Source organism: Portunus trituberculatus, chromosome 1 (assembly GCF_017591435.1).
Source record: "Portunus trituberculatus isolate SZX2019 chromosome 1, ASM1759143v1, whole genome shotgun sequence".
In the NCBI taxonomy this organism is placed as follows: domain Eukaryota; kingdom Metazoa; phylum Arthropoda; class Malacostraca; order Decapoda; family Portunidae; genus Portunus; species Portunus trituberculatus.
In genome coordinates, this window is record NC_059255.1 from 501,844 (window position 1) to 525,184 (window position 23,341).

The window sequence follows — 23,341 nt, forward strand, 5'->3', positions numbered from 1 at the left end:
ACCACATGTCCCAGGTAGACCACCGTAGACTTCCCGAAGGTGGACTTGGCCAGGTTGATGGTAAGCCCGGCTTCCTGCAACCGACCCATCAGCCTCCGAAGACGGGTCAGATGTGTTGCCCAGTCGTCTGCAGTCACCACCAGGTCGTCCAGATACGCAGATGTTCCTCCAAGTCCTGAGTTATGTAATTTATAGCCCTCTGGAAGGTGGCGGGAGCATTAGACAATCCAAAGGGCATCACTGTGTATTGGTATAGTCCGAAGGGGTGATGAAGGCGGATATTATTTGGGCCTCGTCCGAGAGGGAATCTGGTAGTAACCTTTAAGCAAGTCTATAGTGGTTACAAATTTGGCTACTCCTATACTATCTATAAGGTCCTCTATCAAGGGCAATGGGTAGGAGTCTGGCACCGTCACTTTATTTAATTTCCGGTAGTCGGTGCAAAATCGACTACTACCATCTGGCTTAGATGTTAACAGGCAGGAGAAGCCCAAGGAGATATACTAGGTTCTGCAAGGTGATGACAGAGCAGATAGTCTACCTCTTTTTCATCAAGTCTCTTTTAATGGGTGAAATGCGATAGGCTGGTTGTCTTATAGGCTTGATGTCATTAGATGTTAATGTTATGTCATGTTGGATAGTATTACAAACTCCTGGAAGGTCACCTGTGATTTCAGAAAAGTCTAGCAATAACTTTTTAAGATCAGACTGTTGTGAAGGTGTTAAGGAAAGAAACACCTCATCAAGGTTGGACATGATTTGGCTGTTTGAGGGGCGTCCTTTAGGTGACGAGAAGAGGAATTCGATGTCGGACTCTTCCTCGGGGGCACAGGACCAGACTCCTTCCTACCAGACATACAGGTACAGCGCGAGACAAGTCGTCCTCTGGTTCTCTGGAGTGGTAAGGTTTCATTAGATTAATATGAACTAGTTGGGAATCCTTACGACGGTCAGGAGTGTGGACCACATAATTTAATGGACTTAGTTTTTGAGCCACAACATAAGGTCCCATGAACTTACTGTGAAGAGCATTGCCTGGAGTGGGGAGAAAAGTAAAACCTTGTCTCCTGGTTTGAAACTTCTCATGACAGATTTGGGAAGAGAATTCTGTTGCATTTTAGTTTGAGATTTGAGGAAGTTTGATTTAGCAAAAGATCTGACTTCACTGATTTTATTCTTAAGGTTACTGATGTAGTCAGACACACTGGGGCTTGAAGGAGTATTTTGAGTAAACCATTGATCCTTTAATATTTTGAGAGGCCCCTGATCTGTCTACCATAGAGTAATTCAAAAGGGAGTAACCTAAAGAATCTTGAGGAGATTCTCTTAAAGCGAAGAGAAGGAAAGAAATACTTTCATCCCAGTCTCCTTGATGCTCCAAGCAATACTTCTTCATCATGGATTTTAATGTTTGGTGAAACCGCTCCAGACAGCCTTGGGATTGGGGTGGTAAGCCGAGGAGGTAACATGGTCGATGTTTAGCTCATTCACTATCTGTTGGAAAAAATGGCTAGTGAAATTGCTACCCTTGTCAGACTGAATTTGTTTTGGAATTCCTACCGAGGTGAAAAAATGTATTAGATGTTTTACAATGGTCTTTGATGTGATGTTCTTAAGAGGGAATGCTTCAGGGTACCTGGTAGTGGGATCCATGAGGGTTAACAAATACTGATTCCCTCGTTTGGTTTTGGGTAAGGGCCCTACGCAGTCTAGTATGATCTTTTCGAAGGGCTCCGTCTGAACTGGAATAGGCGTCAGAGGAGCTGGCACAAGGCGTTCGTTAGGCTTACCCACAATTTGACATATGTGACATGTTTTTACATAGTGTGACACATCCTTTTTCATTCCTGGCCAAAAAAATGTTGAAGAGCCTTCTTGTAGGTTTTTGGATGCCTAGATGACCTGACAATCCATCATGAGCTAGTTCTATAATGGCTGGTCTTACAGACAAGGGATGACAACTTGATGTGTTTCTGACCAGGTGTCTAGTTGTTTCAGTTCAGGAGGTCTGTAGGCACGCATCAGGACTCCTTCCTGATAATAAAAACAAGGCAATTTAGACATATCCTTTGTCTCACTGGCCACATGTCTGATCTTAGCCAAAGTGAGATCCTGTTCCTGAGCATTAATCAAATTCTCCTTTGAAATGATGTTATTATACAAGTTGTCAGTAGAGGCAATCATTGGTGGAGGAGGTGATGAAAGGGCAGGGGACTTGGACTGAGACCTGGTGACTGCACACACTGGGAAGAAGTGAGGGATGTTTCGTCCAGGGTCTTAGTGGGACTTTCTGTTAAGGGAGAATCAAGAACAATTAAGTTTGGAACAGCCAAGTTACCCGCAAGATCATTACCCAGTACAAGATGTACCCCGGTACTGGCAGTTCACCAGGTTTAATGGCTACCTCAACCTCTCCTGAAATGAACGGGCACTGTAAGCTAATATTAGCCAAGGATAGGAGAGCTGTGATTCGAGACCTGTAAGGATCACCTTCTCCCCAGTGAAAGCCTGTTTGATGTTAGGGATGACATCTTCCCTTAAGATGGATTGGGCAGCACCTGTATCACGCAGAACCTTGATATTTATTGCCTTGTCTTTACCATCAGTCAGGACACTTTACCTTGATACATGTACGAGTCATAAAGTTCTAGAGGAGAGTTGACAGGGTTAGCTAGGGCCACTGGTTTCTTGTTCTCAAATGTGTTAGGTCTAGGGACACAAAAGAAAATTGACGTTGAGAACCCTTGCAATTTGGGTGTCTACATTTCTGGATCGTGTGACCTGGCTTCTTACAGTATGTACACCAGGGGAATTATATGCATTTGGCGAGAATCCGGTTGGCTTACCACCCGCGCCCCAAAACCTTCCCCAAAGGAGGACCTAACATTAGACAGTGAACCACGACCTCTACTACCCAGGGATCCCATCAACAAAGCAAACGCATCAGCCACTTTAGCGGCAGACATAAGATCACTCTCTCCCGTTCTTCCACATGCCTCAGAATATTAAATGGTAACTTGTTCTTCCATTCTTCCAGGACCATTAGATTGAGCAACTCCGAAAAGGTGGTAATGTTAAGGGCGGCTAACCATTTCTTAAATTGTCTTAGTTTCTCACTAGCGAATTCAACATAGGTGTGAGACTCTGGTTTCACATACTTTCGAAACTGTTGTCTGTATCCATCAGAAGTGATAGAGTAGGCGTCTAGAATGTTACCTTTGATCTCTTCATATTCTACCTCATCACTAAGGCCGTTGTATACCCTATAAGCTTTTCCTACTAGCTTAGGGACAAGGAGAGACACCCACTGATCCTTGGGCCATTTATTCCTATTAGCAATGCTCTCAAAAGCGCGAAATGACCCGTCAACATCAGATTCATCAAAAGGGGAACTAGCGGAGCAGCTGTAGCAGGATTAAAGCTTGCTAACTGTTTCTTTATATCTATTTCTTCCCTCTAAACTTAGCGTCATTTCGTAGGGCTAACTCCTGAATTTCTAACTCTTTCTCCTGCCTTCTAAGTTGTAACTGAAATTCTCTCTCTTCTTCTTTTCTGCCTGTAGTTGCATTTGTTTTTCTGTAGTTGCATTTGTCTTTCCTTCTGTAGTCTTTATCTTCTTTTTCTGCCTGTAGTTGCATTTCTTTCTTTTTTTCTGCCTGTAGTTGCATTTGTTTTCATGCATCCGGTATTCTAGTTTAAGCTTCTCAATTTCCCATTGACTTATCCTACTCTTATCCTGTTCTTCCTGGGGACTGTGTATTATAGTCCTCGTAGAGGCTGACATGGGAGTTAACTCTTCTATGGCATTTCCTAGCAACTGACCTTCTTGCACTAGATGTTCAACAACTACATTCTTAATGACCTCTTTAGTCATCTGAGACGTGATGGGAACATCAAAATGTTTAGCGATGGTCTTCCATTGGTCCTTCTTTATATTAGCATATTTAAGTTGTTCCAGAGAAGGGTCGGCACAAAAATCTTCAACGTTAAACTGAGCGGAAGCCATATTAAATAGATGTTAAACCACAACAAAAAAAATGATAAGCGAATTACTTAAGTGAGGAACTTGGCAGAGTGATAATAAAGGCAACCTTGAAATTACCTAGATTATACTTAAGTAAACACTTATGAGTACAATCACTAATGAGGGGTAAACTAGAGAGTTACGGCATTAAGAGGGATCCGGATTACTCTAGTTACGAGACTTGAGAGTGAGGAGCGAATTGTACTGAGACTTGTTATTGATAAGGAGGCGGATTAGTCTGAGAGACTAGTTAAAATGGCCGATTCTAACTAGCGAGAAAAATGATCCGCGAAGTGAGGGCATTGAGGGTTCGCATGAACATATGATGATCCCAACACTTGGATAACACTTATTACACACCTGCCTATGTGCAAAAATAGAGATAAGTGCTATCGGTGAACACGCCTTTCTACCTGGTTTCCTGCTCTACCACTGCTATGCGATACCAATGAAAGTCACGAAGCACGTTTAACCCAAAAGGAGCCACTTGATCGCACAAAGGTAAATTTAAACCACACGCAGAGTAAGTCACAGAAAAAAACACATCAGAGTCACAACACCACAGAAACACAAGCAATCACAGAAAAAAGTCACTGGAAAAATGGAACACTGAACATGGGTTATAATGGTCCTGTCACGGTCGCCAATTGTTACGTTCACCGGTTAAACTGGTAAGATTGGCATCGGAGAGCCGGTGAACAATAACAATAAAAAAAAACACTGCAGGTTCAACTGGTGAGGAAATGCAAAAGGGGTCACTTTAAAAGCTATTTAATAACCCATAATGAAATTGACACATATATAACAAGAAACATGAAACACAGATATATAACATGAAACACAGGAAAATGACATACACATATACATATAACACAGTAATAAATACAACAATAAAGAACCCAACTTAATACCTAACAATAATCCTAATCCTATATAGAGGCAATGTGGAAAACACGGACGAGGGAAGTGATACTTATGCGGTGTCGCAGTGGTGAAATGCTGGGTGATGGTTGATCCCACGGCAGAACCAAGAGGCGTTGTGTTCACTGGTTGAGGCTTGGATCTCAACTGCCAATCCAGAAAACCAAGAGCTGGCTCAACACTTTCGGTTGAGTCGAAAGGGCCGCGTGAATCCAACTTCGGGACAGTAGCGGGCTTCATGAAACGGTGACGTGGAAGGTTCACGAGACGGTGGCGTGGAAGGTTCACGAGACGGTGACGTGGAAGGGGAGGCGGAGAGGTGGCGAACGAGGTAACAAGCGGAGGAGGTGATGGTAGTAATGCATGTTACGGGCGGGCCGTAACAGACTTGCTCGCACATTCCAGGCAGTGAAAACCTTTTTGCAGATTGCGCTTCTCGCACATTTAATGACAGACATGAATGGAAACTCGACGAGAGCATCTTTCATTGCATAGCGTCGGTGTTCAGTATGCCTTCCATTGATTTATTTGCGTCCAGACTAAATACTCAGGTCAATACTTTTTGTTCTTGGAAACCGGATCCTGAAGCTAAATTTTTCATGCTTTCACCTTACAATGGGCGCAGTTTGACTTGCCTTACCTTTTTCCCCTATTCTCTCTAATCACTAAGTGCCTCCAGAAGGTCCGTGCGGAGCAGGCAAGGGTGTGGATGGTCGTGCCAGTATGGTCGACTCAACCCTGGATGGGGACGCTGCTAAGGTTACTGGTCGATTTCCCCAACAGGAAGGATGTTTTGACACATCCGTCCATTGCCGGGTCGCACCCGGTCATGCACCACACTCGACTCATGGCTTGCTCACTTTCCGGGAGAGCCTGCAAGAACAGAGCGTTTCTGCAGCAGGCGCAGACATCTTGCTGGCTTCCTGGAGACCAGGCACAGCTAAACAGTACCGGCCGCATGTCGCTAGGTAGTACCAATTTTGTGTTGGACGGAGTATTAATCCCCTTACTCCCTCTGCCTCCCACATCATCAACTTCTTAACGGAGACGTATCACAAAAATGTGGGCTATGACTGCGTTAACATGGTGACGGATGCTCTGTCATCGCTAGGGATTGTGCTTGATGGATGTAGAGCAGGGAATCATCCACTCATTTGCCGGTTCATGAAAGGAGTGTTCAATCTAAGACCGCCTACACCCGGGTATACAGCGACATGGGGCATACAACCTGTCTTGCAAAAGCTTCAGTCTATGCATCCCGTGCAGGAACTCTCGCTCAAAGATCTCACTTTAAAACTCGTCACTTTAATGGCACTCACTCAAGCTGCCAGGGTTCAGATTTTACATTTATTACTGCTTCATGGCATGGACATTACAGATGACTATATTTTCATTCCACTGGGTGGCACTGTGAAGCAATGTAGACCTAATTTCAATATTTCCAGGGTGCGATTTCAGGCTTACTCTCATGATGATAGTTTATGTGTTTGTAAAACTTTGTTGGAATATATTACACGGACCAAGGCTCTTAGGCATGATGAACACCAGAAAGTTTCCAAATTATTTATTAGCATCAACAAACCACATGCTGCCATATCAAAAAAAGACACAATTGCCCGGTGGGTAAAGTCATTGCTGTGTATGGCGGGTGTGGACATGAGCATCTTCAAGGTGGGTAGTGTGAGGCCAGCTGCAGCCTCAAAGGCCAAGGCTATGGCAGTCCCAGTGACGTGCATTATGAATAAAGCTGGTTGGTCTAAGGAGTACACATTTGCAAAGTTTTATGATAAACCAATTGTAACCAATTCTGATCTGTTTCAGGATGCAGTCCTTCAATAGGCAGAGGACGGTGACGTGTATCAGCTTATTCCCTTTGGGATGTCATTTATTATTTGGGTAATGTTCTGCTTAATGTACTTTTTGGTTTGTACCCATACCTGTTTTTTCTGTGGTCTTTCTGTGATGTATGATCCTGTATTCTACTTTGTGGATAATTAAAATGCTGTGCACAATTGAGACTTGAGCGTTTTGTTTTTACTTTTCATTTTTATCCCTCATCTGAGTCCGACACCCACATGGCTTCAAAGCCTCATGGGGAAGCTCAACTCCGCAGAGAGTGACTTGCGGAAGTAAAATTAATAAAGTACATGAGACTTACCTTGGTCAGTTGAAGTGTGCTTGTAATTTTATGAGGCAAGTCACCTCTGCTGGAGGGAGCTTTCACATGCCCTCCTCCCCCTCCCTCTTGTCAGGTGCGAATTTCAATAGTATTCTCAGTGCTACATCATGTGGGTGGTCGTTTACTTCAAAGTCTGACTGTGTGACGTGGCAAAGCGTATCTTCTACAGCAGGGGTGACTTGCCTCGTAAAATTACAAGTACACTTCAACTGACCAAGGTAAGTCTCGTGTACTTTATTAAGTTTAGAGGAAAATTTTTTATTTAATTGATTTTTTTTTTCATGCAGTTATTTATGGGTCGATTCACTTGTAACTACTAAACTAACATTGTGTAATAAACATCTATCAGCGAAAAAAAAAAACCCACGTACAGGCAACCCCCGCTTAACGAAGGGGTTACGTTCCTAAAAAACACTTCGTTAAGCAAAACTTTGTTAAGCGAACCGATTATAACAAGTTTAACCCCGGATTTGAACTTCCATTGAGAGTAAGCAAAGCGAGAGTGCATCATAGTACAGTAAAAGGTTTAATGAAAGTAAAAATTATGAAGTTAAACATTTAGATAGTTCAATTTAAGTCATTATAATGTACACTAATGTATGTATGTACGTAACTTTATAATGTTGATGATCTTAACTTTATGAAGGGAGGGAGAGTGAAACGGGAAATACACTAACCGGCAACCTGTGGAATGTAAACAAAGTGCGCATCATGGTACCGCATACAAAACTTATGTACCACATTTCCACAAGGCTTTCCATTTTATCCATTGTAGAGTCTCGAGTTCAGGTGGCTCTTTTAGCTTTCAAGGAAGATGCGGTCTCACCAGCCTTCTTAATAGAGTCTGCTGACTTGAAAATAGTAGACAATAGATGGAGTCAAGATGGTGGCAAGCAATGTTTTTAGTTTTCTGGCCTCTCTCTTGTCTGTATGTTTTTAGTTTTCTGGCCTCTCTCTTGTCTGTGAATAATACCCAGCTTCACTTCGAGGGTAAGACACTTCCTAATCTTCTTACGAATGTTAAGCCACATTGCAGGGCATTTTGGTGGTAAGTTGAACTAGGGAAGATGAGCTGCTAGTGACGCTGTTATGTTTTGACTGGGGAGTGAGTGGTGCGCGTGATCTTGATCTTGATCTTGATACTACAGGTGACGCAGAATTTCTTCTGAGTCAGGCCTTTGTATCGGCAGCGCCTGTGTTGTCCATGAGAGGCTTGATCTTGATCTTTATTCTACAGGTGTCTCAGGATTTCTCCTGAGGCAGGCCTTAGTACTAGCAGCTCCTGGTGTATTCAAAAGTCTGTCAGCTTGCATGATACGGTGGGGCTTTCAAATTTGGAAAAAATTACCTGGATAAAACTTCGTTAAGACGAGTTTGGTGTTCGTTAAACGAGCAGATGGTAGTAAAACAAAACGGTGGTTGCCTGTACTTTTTTCTTTTCAATTTTTCAAAAACCTCACTGAACAGTCCCCTTAAACTTTTACAGCTAAAATACATCATACTTTAAAGAATACACCATGGTACAGAGGAACTATGCGTGCTCTGAGGTCTGAGGGGTCTCCAAGCGCATGAGTTTGAATCCTGTCCACGGTCCGAGTGTAGGTTAGACTTCCTCACTCGGGACAACGGTTTCCTAGCAGGTGGGCTTTGAGATAGGAGGTACCACAAAAAGTATCCCCTTTAGCCCAGAAATTCCCGTGAAAAGCCCCACATGGTATGAATAAAAAAAAAAAAAGAATTAATTAAAAAAATAACACTAGGCCTTACTTAGTTCTATCTTTAACACATTAATCATGTATTTGGCCACATGTGTACAAAACAATTGTTTCACTTGTTGTGTTTTGGTACATCTGTGGCCCAAATAGTCCTTCCTACAAACTTTTGCAAACATGAGTACACAAGTACTTTGTGGGTAAATTTGTATTTTCATGTGACTGCAGATGTGTTACAATGCTACCATGTAAGTCGTCAATGGTATGGTGTTAATTATATATGCAGCACAAAAAAAAAGGTCTTACAAGATGTATAAAGTTTTGAGACATTTTACTTCCAAAATATAAACATTGCTTTGTGTAACAGTAATCAACTGTAAAGGATAATTCCCCTCATAGCAAAAAATAAAATTATATAATAAAGATTCCTAATAAAATAAAAAATTTGCTTTCATAAAAGTGTAATGTTCCATAGCCACCTACTGGATGGAAATAAGAATGCTATATATATAAAAAGAAAAACTGAATAAAAGTTCTTTAGATCACTACTTGTTACATGGAATATTGGATTATTCAAATATATGAAAAAGTATTTATGAAGAAAATATCACTCGGCAAACAATTAACATAAAAAAAAATTTCTTCCATAAAAGACGGTCAGTTTCATTTCTGTTCAAACAAGAAAACACACTTTTCAGTCATCCTAGATACAGCTTGTATCCCTACTAACTTGTATATGCATAAAAGAAAAACTGCATTAAAGTACAAAACAAGAATATATCATCAGTGCATTGCAAACTGGTTCATATATATGCACCAACTCATGCCTGGTACACTAGTACACCAATACACGATTGAGAAAAAAATTTTGTGGTCCGCAATTTGGTATGTATGAGTATTAAGGATCTTAACACCTGACAACAACAAAAATGGCATCCAGGCAAACTAGAGACTTTGAAGGTTTTATTACTACGCCAAAAGGACTGCAGAAACTTAATATGGATGCAAGAATCCAGGCGCTGGAAAGTAAGTTCCTAAGCATTTTGTCAATAGAAGAAAAACTGGATAGAGTTCTAGCCGAGAATGATTCGTTCAAGAAAGAGATCTACTTGTTAACGCTAGCGAATAAAGAGCTATTGAAGGAAAAAGTAGAGATGGAGAAAGAAAACCAACAACTAAGGAAACAATGTGAAGAGATGAAGGCTAAACTCATGGAAATGGAGATAAAAATATCCGAAGGGACTTGAAGAAAGAGGAATGTCTTAATCTAATTGACACCAGGATGAAGGAAGTGAATCATGAACATCAGGAGGTAGAAAGGTCGTTTAGGGAGATAGTAAAAAAGCAGGAAGAGGAAAATAAAGGGATTACGCAGAGGGAAATGGTAAAGGCACTAAAGGAAAATGAGTATGTGGTGAGAGATATTGCTGAAAAGAAAAAATGTGTGATCATAATAGGATTGCGGGAGGAAACTAACAGGAACTGGCAGGACAGGAGGGATAAGGAAAATGACAAGATTAAGTCTTTACTGAACAAGATCTCTGTGGAAGAAGAGGACCTATATGCTGAGGTAGAAGAAAGTGTGAGATTGGGAGCTTTTGAGGAAGGCAAGAATAGACCATTAAAATTGAAATTAAAGTCTCAGGTGGCAGCGGAGGCCTTGTTGAGGAGGGCTTGGAAACTTAAGGACTCTAAGGAAACCAAAACAATTTACATAAGAAGAAATATGTCACGGGATGAGAGAATGAAAATGAAGGAGCTAGTATCTGAAGTGAAAGAGAGGAATGACGAAAGAACAGAGGAGGAAAAGATCAAGTTTTTTTGGAGGATGAGAAATGGGAGGCTAAAGAAGTGGTGGATAAAACAGACGGAATAGGCATTACATGGAAGAATGAGACTAGGAATGGAATAAAAGTGACTTGCACGAACATAGATGGATTTCTGTCTAAGAGGCTAGAATGTATGGATTACCTAAGAAATAATGAACCGGACATAGTGTGTGTGGTGGAAACAAAGCTAAGGCCGAAATAAAGCTAGACTGGTTTGTTGTAAAACACTACAAAGTATGGAGAAATTATAGAAAAAATAAAGGAGGTGGTGGTATAATGGTTCTTACTAAGGAAGATCTGATAGTGAAGGAGGTGAACTATAGTAAAAGAAATGAGGAAGTGATAAGTATGCTTATAACAGATGGCAAGAGGGACATAAATATTATAACAGTATACGTACATACCACCCAAAACCAGTGCTTGGGAATATGAACAGTACCAAATGGTGATGAGAAATACTCTAGACAAAATGATGCAAGAACTCATCAGAAAGGATAGAGTGATGATAGTTGGAGACTTTAATTGCAAAGAAATAGTGTGGGAAGACTACAAAGTGGTGAATGGTGGTGAGTGGGCAGAAGAATTGTTAAAGGTAGCAACAAATAACTTGATGACACAGTGGGTGAGATCACCAACAAGGTGCAGGGGACAAGATGTTGCAGCAAGGTTGGATTTGGTATTTACCAGGGAATCTCTAAAAGAGGAAATTGAACATGAAAGTCCCTTGGGAAAAGCGATCATGATGTCCTAAGCTTTGAGCTGGATACAGAATTAAGCACGAATAAGATTGTGGAACGCAAGGAGGAAAAATTAAATTATACTAGGGCAAATTATAACCATATAAGGGAGTTCTTTAATGAAATTGACTGGTCCGTGGTATACCAGGAAAGAGATATGCAATTGAAGTACGATAAATTTATGGATTTGTATAACTCTGCTGTGAAAAAGTTTGTGCCATATTACAGAAAGGGACTTTAAATAATAAACAGTGGTTTAATAGAAATTGTGAAGAAGCAAAAAAGAACAAAGAAAAGGCATGGAAGAAACTTAAGAAAAACAGTGATGTATTATCAAGGGAAGGCTACAAAACAGCAAGGAATAGATATGTTGAAGTAAGGAGAACAGCACAGAAGGAATATGAACAGAGGGTGGTGGAAAACTGTGATAGTGACCCAAAATGTTTTACAAATTCATAAATGGAAAACTAAATAAAAGGAGGCAATAGAAAAGGTAAAAACGGGAAGAAGTATATGAAGATGCTGGAGAGATAGCTGAAATTTTGAACGACAACTTTTGCAAAGTGTTTACAAAGGAGGAGCATTTTATGGGAGGAAGGCCTACGGAAATAAAGCAAATGCAGGACATCATGGTTACTAAGGAAGACGTAAGGAAAATTATAAGTCAATGGGGCCTGATGGCATATCTGGGAGGTTGCTAAAAGAATGTAAGGATCAATTGTTGAACCCCATATTTGATATTGTGGATACCTCCATACGAACAGGATTAGTCCCGAAAGAGTGGAAAAGAGCTGACATTTTGCCTATATATAAGAATGGTAGTAGAATGGAACCGCTAAATTATAGACCAGTATCGTTGACTAGTATATTGTGCAAGGTATGTGAAGAAGTAATTAAAGCTAAGTGGAGTGAGTATCTAGAAAGTGAAAACATTCTGAGTGAAAGGCAGTTTGGTTTCAGAAAAGGAAGATCGTGTGTATCCAATTTATTATGTTTTTATTCAAGAGTGACTGACATACTACAACATAGAGAGGGATGGGTGGATGCTATCTACCTGGACTTGAGAAAGGCCTTTGATAAAGTACCACACAATAGACTGATGTGGAAACTAAAGATGACTGGAGGAGTAAATGATAAACTAGCAAAATGGATGGAAAATTACTTAATGGGAAGAGAAATGAGAACAGTGGTGAGAGGAAGGAAGTCCGAGTGGAAGAAGGTAACCAGTGGAGTTCCACAAGGGTCAGTGCTGGGTCCCATCATGTTTTTGATTTATGTTAATGATATGCCAGTAAGAATTGACAGTTATATGAACATGTTTGCTGACGATACTAAAATTATGAGGAGAGTAAAGAATGTGGAAGATTGTAACAAGTTACAGGAAGATCTTGATAAAATATATGAGTGGAGTAAAGAGTGGCAGATGGAATTTAATATAGACAAGACCCATGTTATGAAAATGGGAAGAAGTAGATACAGACCAAACTGGGATTACAGACTGGGTGATGAGAAAATTAAAGAGACCAATGAGGAGAAAGACTTAGGAGTAACCGTGCAAAACACTTTGTCACCGGAGAAACACATTAACAAGATTTTTTGGAAAACATACAACATGCTTCAAAATATTGGCCTTGCATTCCACTACCTAGATGAAGGAATGATGAAGAAGATATTATGTACCTTAATAAGACCCCAGCTAGAATATGCAGCATGTGTCTGGTCACCGCATATGAAGAAAAATGTGAAGAAGGTAGAAAGGGTACAAAGGCTGGCAACAAGGATGGTACCAGGACTCAGGGAGTTAGACTATGAGGAAAGACTGAGGAAGCTGGGGCTGACCACATTAGAAGAGAGAAGAACAAGAGGAGATATGATAACTATGTATAAATTGGTGAACAAGATTGACATACTGGATAGAGAGTTGATAAAGGTGACCACAAGTAATCATCTCCGAGGACATGGAAAAAAGCTAATAAAAGACATCTGTCTAAATGACGTGAGAAAATACAGTTTCCCGCATCGTAGCATTGATAAGTGGAATAAACTGAGCAGTCATGTCGTTGACGCGGTGTGTGTCAATCAGATGAAAGAGAGATATGACAGGAATGGACAAGGAGACAGGACACAGAGAGCTTAGCTCAGGTCCTGTAATACACAAATAGGTAAATACAAATAGGTAAATACACACACACACAAATACAAAAACAACAAATTTTCTAATCTCTCTCTCTCTCTCCTCCCTTCGTTTCCTCTCCTTCCCTCCTCCCCGTCACACCTTGCCGTGCGTCAGACTTTAAAGAGACGATCACCCACGTGAAGAGCAATGTAGTGCAAGAAACATAGTAACCAGACTTCACCACGGGGGGGAGAGGAGGGCATGTGAATGCCCCACAGCAGAGGTGATATTCATAAAATTCCAAGCATACATCAACTGACCTCCGGTAAGTCTCGTATACTTATAAATTTTACTTCATCCAATCACCTCTGCTTGTGGGGTAAGGCGAACACATGAGGTTTTAAAGCCACGTGGGTGTCGAAATAATCGTAATACCAAGAACCATGCCTCGAAATTAAGAAACCATAGCCAGATTACGTGACGCAAAATTTATTCCACGTAAGAGTTGACAGAGATCACAATGCCTGCATTACCCCGAAGTGCAACCATCACCGCCCAAGAATATACCCAAAAAAGAAAATTTACAAACACAGACAAGTACATGAACATTCACGCACATATTATTGGTCAAGATGCAAAACCGCCTCTTGAAATGTATCAGAAGTGTTAACAATTTCCTTGTCATAATGTCTAGCGAATGTGGACTCATGAGCCCAACCCGCTCTTGCCAAAATAGCACTGACAGGCACCGCCAAAGCCTTCGCTCTCGAAGCCGCTGCTGGCCTCACACTACCTGCAGTGAAAAGCTTGGTGTCAATACCTGCCATTGCCAACAGAGTTCTTATCCATCTTGCTATGGTGTCTTTAGTAACAGAATGGTGAGGCTTTGTAAAACTAATAAGTAACTTATCAGAAGTCAGATGGTTAGGCCTGAGCTTCGTGGTGACATTAATGTAGTGCCGCAGAGTGTTACAGACACAGAGGCGTGCATCTCTCCTATAAGCTGTAAAGGTCACACTTTGTATGTTAAAAGAAGGCCGACACTGTTTGACATTGTCCCCCAATGGGACAGTGATAGAAGAATCTGACATTCCCATACCATTGAGCAAGAGTAAGTGAAGTGTTTGGGTTCTCACAGCCTGAGTTAGTGCCATTAACATCACAAGTTTCAGGGTAATCTCCTTTAATGTGAGATTTGTCAGAGGATGCATAGACCTTAATTGCATAAGTACTGGCTGAACATCCCACGTCCTGTCATATCGTGGCCTTGGAGGACGTAAGTTGAATACCCTTTCAAAACCTATTTACTAACGGATGTCTGCCTGCTGGAAAACCATCGACTATAATACCCAAAGATGATAATGCACCTCTTGTTGTGTTTACTGAATTGTACCCCACACCTCTGAGAAATGAGGCTGTCAGAAAATTGATGATGTTCATCACAGTGGGATTAAGGGGATTGATGTCCCCTCCATGACAAAAGTGTGTCCACCTCCTGATGTGTGTAAGGTACTGTTTCTGTGTGCCAGGTCTCCATGATGCCATGATGATACACACACCCTCTGCCTGTATGCCCTGTTGTCGGAGGGATCCCCTGAGAGAAGGCATGCCATCAACTGCGTGTGACTCAGGATGGGATGGCATTCGGCTGATGACGGATGTGTCAGAATGTACCTCGATTTCCGTATGAGTCAGGGATGATCGATGAGCATGCGTAGAAGCATGCCCATCCAAGGCTGTGACGTCCAAAAAGGAACCACGATCCACCCCTTGACTCTCTCCGCCCGAATTTTCTGGAGGCACCTAGAAATTAACGAAAAAGGAGGAAAAAGATAAGGAAGTGTAAACTTGTCCCAATTAAGTGAGAAGGCATTGAAAAGGGCAGCCTCTGGGTCCGGCTTCCACGAGCAAAATGGAGTGACCTGTTTGTTAAGGCGGGATGCAAAAAGGTCGATGGAAGGGGTCCCAAATAAAGCACAGAGCAACCTGAATGTAGGCACATCCAATTTCCATTCATGCCAGCTATTAAATTTTTTGGAAGCTATATCCGCAACAAGGTTGTCTTCCCCTGGGATGTGAGAGCAGGTCACCCATGCGTTATGTTTGATACACCACTCCCAAATCATGACAGCGACGTCATTGCAAGCTTGAGATTTTGTGCCTCCCATTTCATTGACATAAGTGACCGCCGTGGTATTATCACAAAAAACCTTAACATGCTTATCCGTCAATTCTCGTTCAAACGTCCGTAAAGTAAAGAGAATCGCTTTAAGTTCCAAGGCGTTAATATGCATAGCCGTTTCCTCCAAGGACCACTGACCGCCTGTAGATTGTTGGTGCAGACTGCCGCCCCACCCTACTGTTGAGGCGTCTGTGAATATTACAATGTCAGGCCCTGATCTGAAAATGGCTCTATCCTGCACTGCTGCATTACTGCACCACCAAGCTAACTCAGATTTCATATTCTCCGAGATAATCATCATAGCATCAAAGTTCCCTTGGGCAGTGTGTAATGCATTAATCTTTGCTGTCTCAAGGTGTCTATAATGCAATTTCTCCAACGGAACCGTTGAGGTGGCTGCCACCAGAAGGCCAATGACCCGAGCCACTTGTCTGATTCGTGCGACATCCTTACCCATGAGTGCCCCACAAGCCTGCACTAATGTCACCACTCTGCACTCAGGAAGGGAAATTTTCATGGTTACAGTGTCAATAATATTCCCCAAATACTCAATCCGTTGAGTTGGGACCAAAACAGATTTGTCCACATTGATACAGAAACCCAGTTGTCGTAAAAGAGCTAAAGTGTCCTGCACACATGCCATACAATCTTCCCAAGACCTATTACAAATAAGGGAATCATCAATGAAGCTAGTAATGGTGTAACCCTTATTCCTCAAAGTGGAGTAAACTGGCTTCATGAGCTTAGTGAAAATTCTGGGGCCTTCAGAAATCCCATTAGGGAGACATGTAAATTTATAAACTGTCCCCTGCCAGGTGAAACAAAGAAACTGCTGCTGCTCGTCAGCAATCTTAATGGAGTAATATGCATGACTTAAGTCCATAGAAGCTAAATAGTCCCCTGCACTAATAAGCCTAATGGCCTGCTCAAAATCCTCCATTTTGAAATGTTGATATGGGATATGTAAATTAAGGTCCTCCATGTTCAGAACCATCCTGTACTCCCCATTCTTCTTTGCCCTGAGAAAAATGGGAGAAATCACTTGCTCCTCATGCCTTAGTTGTGACTGTGATGACCTTAAGTGCTAGCAATTTTGAAATCTCAGCATTAATAATAGCTTGTTCCATTTCATTGAAACAGTACTCCAAATTACCTGAAAAAAGATGTCTAATTAAATCCACCTCAATGTTAAGGTGACAATGCTGAACATAATCTAAAATTACAGGGTCACTGGTGATCTGATGACATGCACCAACAAACTTATGACGCCTGCCACCTTCAAAACTCTCACTTGCCTGGATTATTGCCAGGGCCTGGAACCGCCCCGGCTCTTGGCGTTTTTTGGCGGCATGTCACGGAAACCAGGAGAAACCAGTGGACCATCCCTAAGGCCACAGTTCTGAAACCCGTAAGGTTGGAAGCAGGAAGAGAAGCGTCGGTATGCAGCACCTGGTCCTGAGCCCCTTGTCCTGTTGCCAGGAAGACGCCACGGAAACGATGTCTTCTTGGCTGTAATTGTGGACTTGAGCTTAGCTGACTCTTCAATTTGCTTTACACTCTTTGAGATGTCATCCCCAAAAAGGAACCTAGTCATTGGTACCTTCTCCGTGCAGAAATGACTAAACTTCTGGTTCAATTCACGCTTCATCACATACTGTCGTGCTAGGTTGTTCCTGAAGTTGGCATTACCCAACAAGGCCAGAGCACCATTAAGAACCCCAACCTCTTGTGCCACCACTGAGTGCTTCTCCTCTTGAGCCACTTTATCCAAAGTCAACAGTGACTTAGTAATAACTGAAGCTGCTCGCAGAATGTCCTTATTAACTTCCTTCAAGCGGAAGTCAGTCCTCCTGGCATCAAGCCGTAAAGCATCCAAAATTTCTGGGTTGCACTCAACAGGCGCCAGTGCAGGGCAATTGGACGGCCTCATCACACTCATCCTCACAGATAGCTTTGTGATCCTCCTCACGCAGTCCATTCTCAAACACAAAGTTCACCATGTCAGCCACTGTACTGTCAATCACCCCAGAGACAACTTCAGGCGGCCCAAAAATCTTTGCACATTGATGCAAGTCCGTGGATAACGGGGCAGGAACCCCCTCCTCATCGCTGGCCCCCGCCACAAACCCAGAGAAGTTTCCAGGAGAGGCTCCACACGGAAGTCCAGAAGATGGGCCCGCACCATCATTGACAACAGGTGAGCGGGGAGAAGGCGCCATCCCGGTCACTACCAGCACCCGCAGGGGAGAAGCAGCACCTCTGTCCACTTTGAGCTGGTTAACCTCCCTTCTCAGCTCAATCAAAGCCTCCAAAACAACATCCCACTGGGCAGTAGGGGCCGAATCCTGCGTAACAGCTGGCCGGGGGCATGAGGCGGCACCAGGCATCCCCCTAAGCCGGGACCCAGAACGAGACGAGTGCTTTGACACTCTCCCGCTTGCCATAAGATAAGCATCCACACCAGAGCCACCGTCAGGGTCCTGGGACATCCCCCTAGCCTTGCTGGGCGCCAACGAGGGGCTGGATGGCAAGATGGGCCGCTCGTCCGTCGAGTCGGAGGACACCATGGGAACAGCTGTGACACCAAGACAAACCTTACCATGTCGCAAATAAATATAACCATGTAATATTCCCATGGACGTCACTAACCGCTCCCTACTGGGATTACGGATAGTAGGCACTGTACCTGCTTTGACAAGTGACGTGGCCTCGCTGAAAAGCAAACACTGGAATGGGAGACAACACCTCCCTACAACGTCCGCCTGACGTGGTGCGGTGTAAACAACTGACGCGGCAAGGTGTGACGGTATCTCATGTGTTCATCTTACCCCACAAGCAGAGGCGATTGGATAAAGTAAAATTTAACATTAACATGTTAAATTAACTAAACCAAACATTACCAACGAAAGTTAATCAGCATAAGGAAGCTTCATAAGAATTTTACCAATTACCACGAAACACAAAAACACTCACTTGTCTTCAGTAAGCACGAATTATCTAGCAGGCTTGGAGAGGGACAATTATCACTGCTTTCCTGGTCACTGTCACTCATAGTACTCCTCATCCACATCATGGCTCTCTCCAGAGCTGGCCCTCCGTGTTCCACTGTGAGACAAGACACAAAACTGTTCATAAACAGACAAACATGTAATACAGCTTCTGATACCTCAGGCTTAATGGCTTATTCTAACTGAAGTTCTATTCTTAACCATTTAAGGGAGCCAACCAAGTTCAAAGAAAATAAAATACATAAATCATCTCATGGCATTCATAGGCCTAGTACTTCACTATACTCACATAACAATTAAAGTCTCCCATTTAAATGCCCCACAACAAGTAAAAAAAAAAAAAATACATAAATCATCTCATGGCATTCATAGGCCTAGTACTTCACTATACACACATAACAATTAAAGTATCCATTCAAATGCCCCACACTCACACTAGGTTGTTCAGTTAAGATAGCCTAGAGATAGCTCTAGAAAAATACTCATTAAAAATAAACAAGAAAAATTTACCAAGAACCATTTTCTTTATTGTGCCATATGAAAGTTTTCTCTAAAAGCCTAGAAAGGAAGAGCCAGTCACTCACTAGCACATATGGCATATGCTTAGAAAGAGGAATCTGGGTTGCCACATCCACCCACCATCTCCCCTTTCAATCAAAGCATTTTGCATTTTCAGAGTTTTTAATGTGATTTTGTTGATTTCAGACCTTTTTGCAATTTATATTCCTTCATGTAATGTTCCCCACCCAAAAACTCCAATTTCCCATAAAACCCCTAAGATTGTTGGGAATGAGAAGTAGACAAAAATTGCAATTTGAAAAACAATCATAACTTGAAAAATATTCGTCTACGATGGAAATGACATATATCATCAGTCATTTCACTACATTTCTCACCAGATAACATAAGCTACATACCAGATTCCATGGTTGGGTTGAACTGTGAATGGATCACATTTTATGCTTGTATAATGTGTTACTAGATTGCTTTCAACAGTAGTTGCTCAAATGCACTAAAAAAATTTTCTGAATTTGACTTGCTGAAATCGGGTGTGTGTCTTATATGCCTGTGCATCCTATATGCCATCAAATAAATTCTAATTATATACAGATAACTTGATTTACACGATAGATGCGTTCCAGAAGGCATCGCGTATTTTAAAATTCGCCTAAAAGAAACTTGTAATTCTCATAAGAAACAATAGGGGGGATGCGGGATGTGGTCCAAAAAATATTTGTACAAAACACTCTATTAATTTGGCTAAATTAACATGTTTTTTTATCATTTACCATTCTACATACTAGAAGTGTATTCAAAGTAAAGGCAAAAGCAAGAAATAATGAGAAAGCAAAAAATAATAAGAGAAAACAACAAAACAAAGAATATGTAAACAAAACACTCACTACGTCACTGCCTTCACCATTCACACCACAGTCAGTCACCATTGTCCTCTGAGCTTTTCCGCTTTATCAAAAATCCATGTATCAAAAATAACCCCACAGTATAAAAGTAAACACTAGTAAAAAAATGAACGCAGGATGCCAATGTCTTCACCCCTCACAAGTAGTACTCCCTGTTGCTGTCCACTCACTGACGTGCAGTTTGAAATTCCGTCTGGTGCTAAGTTTGAAAATGTGGTTGGGCCAAATCGTGTATAACCAAACCAATCGTGCAAATTTAATTAATCATAACATTTTTCTAGTCACGTATTAACAAAAGGCGTAAATCAAACATGCATAAATCAAGAGTTACTGTTATGATGTTAGGTTCGGGCAGGATGAGGGAAACAAGTAAGCTGAGTGGAGCCGTACTGTTTACTGACCTAGTGTAGTGCTTACAACCCCAACATAGACTCCCTCTAGTCTCTATGGTTCGAAACTCTCGAACTAGAGGGCTGTGACAATGAACCCAACAAGACAAGTGAACAATCTTAATCTAATAACCCAACACCTTCCCCCAAGATTACATCACATATATACATTATTCGTAAGACTTCTTATCCTTCCGTACAGTGAGTCTCCTCGGCTCCCGTCGCTGGCATCCGCTGCGGCATAGAGGGGCAGATTGACTGTTCTTGCGCTTCTCCTCCTGAGGTACATGCAAGGCTGGGGGTTGAGTAGTCGACTATTCTGACGAATGCATTTCATCAGTGGTTGCACTCGTGAGGAATGGGCGATATGGGCGTAAAAACCTGCGATTCCTCCACCAAGTCCTCCCGCTACCCAGCTTTACCAGGTAGTCACACCGGGATCCTATGGCCACGATCACGCTATGACGATCCCAACGGTTCGACGTGTGGTTGAACACGTCCACGCATGTTCCGATAATGAGTTGGGAATGTGTGCGATACCTGGCATCGTATCTGTCCTTGGCTTGTTGACGGAGAGTTATTGTTTTGCTGTCACACTCTGCCGCTGATTTCTGCCACTCCTCTGCGAAGGAACGATAGTGAGTAGGGACAGAGGATCATAAAGATGTCCAAATAATACCTGTGATGGCAACCTCCTGTCACCATGAAGAGTGTTTCTTAGTCCCAGCAGGCCTCGAGTGAAAGCATCATCGTCCAGGTTGCCGTTCTGCGTAGTGGTCATTAGCAACTTCTTGACGAGTTTCACAGCCGCCTCCGCATGACCGTTCGATTGAGGGAAGTGAGGAGAGGAAATACGATGTTCCACCCCCCATCACGTCAAGAAGCGTCGCACTTGCGATGACGTAAACTGAGGACCTCCATCAGTCCTGAGCACGGTAGGTATGCCAGTGTACGCAAAGAGCTTGCGTAAAAATGAGACAAGCTGAGCTGACGAAGCAGGCCTCACGCAGCTAAATACATACAGCCATCCTGAGAGTCTATCCTCATACACCAGGAACGTATGGCCAGCCATGTGGAAATAGTTGGCCGAGACAGATTCAAAGATACCGGTAGGTGTGTCGTCCTGAAGCAATGGCTCCCTCTGCAGGCTTGGTAACAACTGGCAGCACGCTGTACAGGAAGAAACTATATTTTCAATGTCAGTGTCTATTCTCGGCCAGTACACACACTGCCGAGCGCATCGTTTCGTCCTCTCTATACCTAGGTGGCTGTCGTGCAGGCGGTCCAAGGTTACCCTTCTTAGATAGCATGGAATGAGGAGTCGTGTTCCGTAGACTATGAGGTCGTCCACGACAGCTAACATGTCACGAACCCTCCAGTAAGGTCGAAGCTCAGGGTCTAAATTATTAGCATGCTCAGGAAAGCCAGTTAATATTACATCACATAATTTCATATACTCATGATCATGTGTGGCCGCACAACATACCTTTGCGAGCGTAGCGTCGTGTAGAGGTGAAATATGCGTGCCGGTCTCATCAACCGCATGTAAGGTAGCTAGTATAGCAGTATGAAGGGGATCCTCATCCTCCTCTTCATCCTCTTCCACCAGATCCTAAACAGGTGATCTGGACAGAGCGTCAATGATGCTGTGATCAGCACCGCGTTGCCAGACAAGTAAAATTATATACAACTAGTTTCTGACGCATGCGCTGGAGTCTAGTATTTTCTATCTCTTCGATATACTTGTGGTTGAGGATGGGCAGTAGCGGACGGTGATCGGTGACTACCTCAAAGTGCGGTAAACCTCAAAGGTAAGTACTATACTTCTTAGCAGCTCATACAAGCACTGCCATTTCCATCTCAATCACAGCATAGCGGCTCTCTGTGTCTGTGAGGAACCGAGAACCGCACTGAACAAGCTTTCATGTGTCACCATGGCGTTGCCACAAAACGAATCCGAATCCTCGTGTGCGTGAAGCATCTGTTTCAAGCTTGGTAGGACGTGAAGCATCGAAGTGAGAGAGGATGGGTGGAGAAGCTAAAGCTGACTTGACGTTGTTAAAAGCCTCGCTATGTTGCGTAGTCCAACACCATTCGTTGCGTGGGCGTAGTACGTCGTGAAGTGGTGTTACGGCAGCAGCGACGTGTGGCGAGAAACTTCCTAGTTGATTCATGAGCCCTAGGAAAGAGCGAAGCTCAGTGATATTCTGAGGCTCCGTAAACTCTGAAATAGCCGCCACCTTCCTCTTGTCCACAGTGTATCCCTCTTGTGATACGCAGTAACCGCAGAATTCCACGCAGTTCCCTGCGAACTGAAACTTCTTTGGGTGCCAAATTTGTCACATCGTTCAAGAACAGATATGATGTGAGAGAGATGATGGCACTAAGTAAAGTCGTACACCAACACGTCATCCACGATCTTTACCATCTGTGAAACATCCTCTAATGCTTGGTCGCCTCGCCTACTGTAATCGTCTCTGGACGATACCAGTCCCATGGGGGTGCGCTTGAATTTGTATTTCCCCCACGGTGTGATAAAGCAGGTTAGATCTTGGTCCTCCTCAGCAATGGTTATTTGGAAATAACAAATCATGGCGTCCATCGTTGTAAACCACTTGGAGCCTTGTTCCATCGAGGCAATGGCATCAATAGGTGATCAGAGGGTGTATGCGGGCCGCATCACACATCGGTTTAGACATGTGGACATTCTTCTTCGGCACTGGCACCATGGGGTGGCATCGCTGTGTAGGGTAGTCCACCTTGGTAATAATGTCCTTCTCAAGCAAGTCGTCGAGTTGAGCCTTTATCTCACCCCTCCAACTG

The 23,341-nt window shown here is 42.7% G+C and overlaps 1 protein-coding gene across 1 annotated transcript in view; it reads right to left on the reverse strand.

Moving 5' to 3' along the window:
- LOC123507197 overlaps positions 1–23,341 on the reverse strand; it is a 336,550-nt gene that overhangs the window by 98,622 nt on the left and 214,587 nt on the right. The window contains exon 9 of the mRNA XM_045259927.1: positions 18,674–18,805. Within this exon, the coding sequence (XP_045115862.1) occupies positions 18,674–18,805 (132 nt within the window). The remainder of the gene's footprint in view (positions 1–18,673; positions 18,806–23,341) is intronic.